We start from the raw sequence: 4,539 nt of genomic DNA on the forward strand, positions 1-4,539 counted from the left end.
ATAGTGGGAGAAAAAGAAGGGGGGGGGGGGGGGCTGCTTGCCCATCCCCCCATACCTGGCTGTCACCACCCCCCCACTTGCAGAGCCCCCCCTGACTGTCTCTCCCCCCCCCAGGTGCCTCCGGACCCCCCGGCCAGGCTGTCGCCGCCCGCTGGGGCCACCCATGTGGCTGTGAGAGGACGGGGGTGGCCGGGCCCCCCCCAGGGCCCCCCCAGGGCCCCCCCAAAGCCGCCCAGGCTCCGCAGCCAGCCCAGGCGCCATGACCTGTCCGGCCGCTGAGGGACACCCGGCACCCGGGGGCCACCAAGAGACCAAAGCCCACCTGGGCTCCGTGGCCCACCTGGGCCCCCTGCACGGCTCCACGGTTCCTCAAGGTTCTGAGGGTCACCAAGAGACCAAAGGCCACCTGGGCTCCGTGGCCACCAGAGGGTCCACGGCCAGCTGGACCTCTGCGGTCAGCCAGGACCACCGGGAGACTACGGCCCACCTGGGCTCTGTCACCCACCTGGGCTCCCACGTGGAGATTGAAGCTCACCTGGGCTTTGTGGCCAACCAAAACTTTGTGGGCAAGCAGGACCACCCCGAGCCCGGTGCTGGTGGTGGCTCCGCGGTGCTGTTGGACTCCAAGATCTCCCAAGGCTCTGAGGAGCACCTGGGGGCTTGGGTCGGCCAGGTCCCCGTGACACACCTGGTGTCCGTGGCCACCCAGGACCACCTGGAGGTGGAGGTGCGTCAGGAATCGGCGGCCAGCCGAGGTTCTGTGGGCAACCAGGAGCACCCAGAGCCCGACATCAACATCCCGTTGGACTCCAAGGTCAACCAGGCCTCCATGGCTCGCTTAGACCTGAAGGACCACCAAGACCCCGCCCCCTCCCCGGCCTCCATGGACCCCCAAGAGCCCAAGGTCACCCAGGGTCCGGTGGCCAACCAAAAGACCAAGGTCAACCAAAGCCCCGCGGCCCCTCTGGAAGCCAAGGTCAATGAAGACCCCGTGGTGTGTTTAGACTTGAGGGTCCACCAAGCCCCTGTGGCCACCCGAGCCCCCGAGGACCCCCGAGACCCCCTGGACCACCCGGACAGCCAGGCTGACCAAGCCCCGCTGGTTCTTACAGACTGGAACGTCCACCAAGCCTCCGTGGCCGAGCACAGCCCCGCGGACCCCCAAGAGACCAAGGTCAAGCCCGGCCCTCCGGACCCAAGGGTCCCCCTGGACGCCACGGCCAAGGGAAGCTGCCCGGGGACCGAGTGCCACCAACCCCACGTGCCCACCTGGGCCACCCCAGCCCCCCGCCCGTGTGCCCAAATCCCCTCGGGCGCCCGCCTGGGCCTGGTGCTGCTGACGCTGGGGTCCCTCCTGCTGCCCTGCGCCCGGGGCTCGGCGCTGGAGTTTGGGGGCGCCCCGGGGCAGTGGGCGCGCTACGGGCGGTGGGCGCCGGGCGCGGGGGGCCAGCTCAGCTTCCGCCTCAAGACCAACGTGACGCGGGCGCTGCTGCTCTACCTGGACGACGGCGGCAACTGTGACTTCCTGGAGCTGCTGGTGGCCGAGGGGCGGCTGCGGCTGCGCTTCGCCATCGCCTGCGCCGAGCCCGCCACGCTGGAGCCGCCGGCGCCCGTCAGCGACGGCCGCTGGCACGCGGTGCTGCTGACCCGGCAGGCGCGGCACGCGGCGCTGGCCGTGGACGGGGAGGCGCGGGCGGCCGCCGTGCGCTCCAAGCGGCCCGACATGGCCGTGGCCAGCGACCTGTTCGTCGGGGGGATCCCGCCCGACGTGCGGCTCTCGGCGCTGACGCTCAGCACCGTCAAGTACGAGCCGCCCTTCCGCGGGTGGGTGGCCGACCTGCGGGTGGGCGACGCGCCGGCCGCGCTGCTGGGCGCCCAGGGGGTCCGGGGTGACGGGGACGAGCGCTGCGCCCACCACCCGCCCTGCGCCCACGGCGGCCGCTGCACCCTGCGCCGTGGGGAGCCCCGCTGCGACTGCGCCGGCACCGGCCACCGCGGGCCCTTCTGCGAGGAAGGTGAGGGAGCGGCGGGGGCAGAGGGGCAGGGCTGAGGGAGGGGTGGGGTGGGTGCAGCTCGGAGTTCTCATGGCCTTGTGTTTCTCCATGGTTTCGTTGGGCACCTCCATGTCTCGGTGTCATCGCGTCCTTGAGGGTCTCTCCAGCTCTGTGGCGTTGCGTGTCCTGTTGTCACCTCCTCGTGTTTCTCCGTGGAGTGTCCATCTTCATGGCTGTGCTTCTCCATGTCCCCATGTGCTCGTGTCCTCCTTCACAGCGTTGGGTGGCTTTGTGTTTTCTCCATCCCTGGTTTTGGGTGTGCTTGTGCTTCTCCGTGTCCTCTTGGCCTCGCACGTCCCCGTGTCATCGTGTCCTCCACATCCCCTCATCGTCATGTCATTGTGTCCTCCACATGCCCACGTCCCCGTGTCATCGTGTCCTCCAAATCCCCACATCCTCGTGGTGTTGGGCCTTGGGTGCTCCTTGTTCCTCCATGACTTCCTGGTGTCCTCGTGTTATTGTCCTTGAGCTCCTCCGTGGCTTTTTGTCCTCATGGCACTGTGTGTCCTTGTGTCCTTCCTGTCCTCGTGGGACTGGACACACCCACGGCGTCTGACTGGTCATTGTCATGGTGTCCTCGTGTTACGGTGTCCTCATGTCACGGTGTCCTCGTGTCACGGTGCTCCCCTGTTCTTCCACCCTCGTGGGGTTTTGTGTCCCCTCTGTGTCCTCCTGGCGTTGTGTCCTTGAGTAGCTCCGTGTCCTCATGTCCTGCTGGTGCCACGCATCCCTCTGTCCTCTTGCCCTTGTGTCACCCCATGTCCTTTCACACCACTACCCATGTGCTTCTCCAGGTCCTTGTGTCCTCCTGGTGTCACCCATCCTCGTGTCACCCGGTGTCCTCGTGTCCTCCTGCCATGTCTCGTGTCCTGGTGTGTCTCTTTGCCCTCGTGATGTTTCACACCCACATGTGACCACCCCATGTCCCTCCATGTCTTCTTGTCCCTCCCGGTGTCCCCCTGTCCTCAAGTCCCTCCATGTCCTCTTGTCCCCCCCGGTGTCCCCCTGTCCTCACATCCCTCAATGTCCTTTTGTCCCTCCCGGTGTCCCCCTGTCCTCAAGTCCCTCCACTTGTGCTGTGCCACCCCGCCCTTGTGCTGTCACCGCCGAGCTCAATGTCCTCTTGTCCCCCCCAGTGTCCCCACTCCTCACACCCTCAGTGTCCTCCCCCACCCCCATTTTGCATGTCCCTGTGCCCTTGTGTGCCCTCGTGTGACACACGTGACCCTGCTGTGGGGACTCGGGGGTTTGGGGACACGATGTCACCCCTCGTGTTTACCCGTCCCGGTGTCCCCACACGCCCTCGTGTCCCTGCCTGTCCCCACCCTTGCACGCCCCGGTGCGATGGCACGCCCTGCCGTGGGCTGGGTGTCCCCGCGGTGACAGTGACAGTGACGGTGACGGTGACAGTGCCAGCCGGGCGTGGCCCGGGGGGGGGTGTCTCTCGTGCCACCCCGCCCTTGTGCCAACACGCCCTCGCACACGTTCCCGGGACCCGGGGACAACCGCCGGTGTCACCGTGGCGACAGCATCCTCCGGGCGCGTTGCCAGGGCCTGTTGCCATGGTGCCGCCGGGGCTGGGTACCCGTTGCCATGGAGACGCCCGGGCCTGTCTCCCTGGTGATGGTTGTCACGGCACTGCCGGATGCTCCCGCCACGTCCTTGAGGGGGGACAGGAATGGGGGGGGCTGAGGGGGACTGGGAGGGCCCTGGGGTGCTGTGGGGTGACCTATGGGGTACGGGGACCCTATAGGGTGCCCTGTGGGGTGTGGGGACCCTATAGGGTGCCCTGTGGGGTGTGGGGACCCTATAGGGTGCCCTGTGGGGTGTGGGGTCCCTATAGGGTGCCCTATGAGGGGTGGGGTCCCTATAGGATGCCCTATGGGGTGTGGGGTCCCTATAGGGTGCCCTATGGGGTCCACGGTGCCTTTGGGGTGCAGGCAGAGCACTACTGAGTGTGCCATGAGGTGCAGGGTCCCTGTGGGCTGCTATGGGGTGCCCTATAGGGTGTTGGGGTGCTATGGTGTGCCCCATAGGGTGGCAGGTCCCAGTGGGGTGCCCTATAGGGTATTGGGGTGCTATAGGGTGTCCTATGGGGTGCTGGCTCCCTTTGGTGTTCCCTATAGAGTACTGGGCATCTGTGGGGTGTCCTATAGAGTGCAGGGGTGCTATAGGGCACCCTATAGGGTGTTGGGGTGCCCTATAGGGTGTTGGGGTGCTATAGGGTACCCTATAGGGTGCAGGGTCCCTGTGGGGTGCTATAGGGTGCAGGGGTGCTGTAGGGTGCCCTATAGGGTGTTGGGGTCGCCTATAGGGTGCAGGGGTGCTGTGGGACGCCCTGAGGGATGTGGGTGTGCACAGGGTGTGCAAACCCTCCCTCGGGGCGTGCAAGGACAAAGTTCAGGGAGTGCAAATCCCACCGGGGCGTGCAAACCCCTCCCACCGCATTGTGCCCCGCCCCCAAGGTCAACCCGAGGTCACGGGG

The 4,539-nt window shown here is 66.9% G+C and overlaps 1 protein-coding gene across 1 annotated transcript in view; it reads left to right on the forward strand.

Annotated features, from left to right (window-relative positions):
• Nucleotides 1–126: 126 nt before the first annotated feature.
• LOC121339064 (neurexin-2-like) overlaps nucleotides 127–4,539 on the forward strand; it is a 36,417-nt gene continuing 32,004 nt past the window's right edge. The window contains exon 1 of the mRNA XM_041410540.1: nucleotides 127–2,015. Within this exon, the coding sequence (XP_041266474.1) occupies nucleotides 260–2,015 (1,756 nt within the window). The 5' untranslated portion in view covers nucleotides 127–259. The remainder of the gene's footprint in view (nucleotides 2,016–4,539) is intronic.

This window comes from Onychostruthus taczanowskii, unplaced genomic scaffold (genome assembly GCF_017590055.1).
Source record: "Onychostruthus taczanowskii isolate IOZ18803 unplaced genomic scaffold, ASM1759005v1 scaffold327, whole genome shotgun sequence".
Classification (NCBI taxonomy): Eukaryota; Metazoa; Chordata; class Aves; order Passeriformes; family Passeridae; genus Onychostruthus; species Onychostruthus taczanowskii.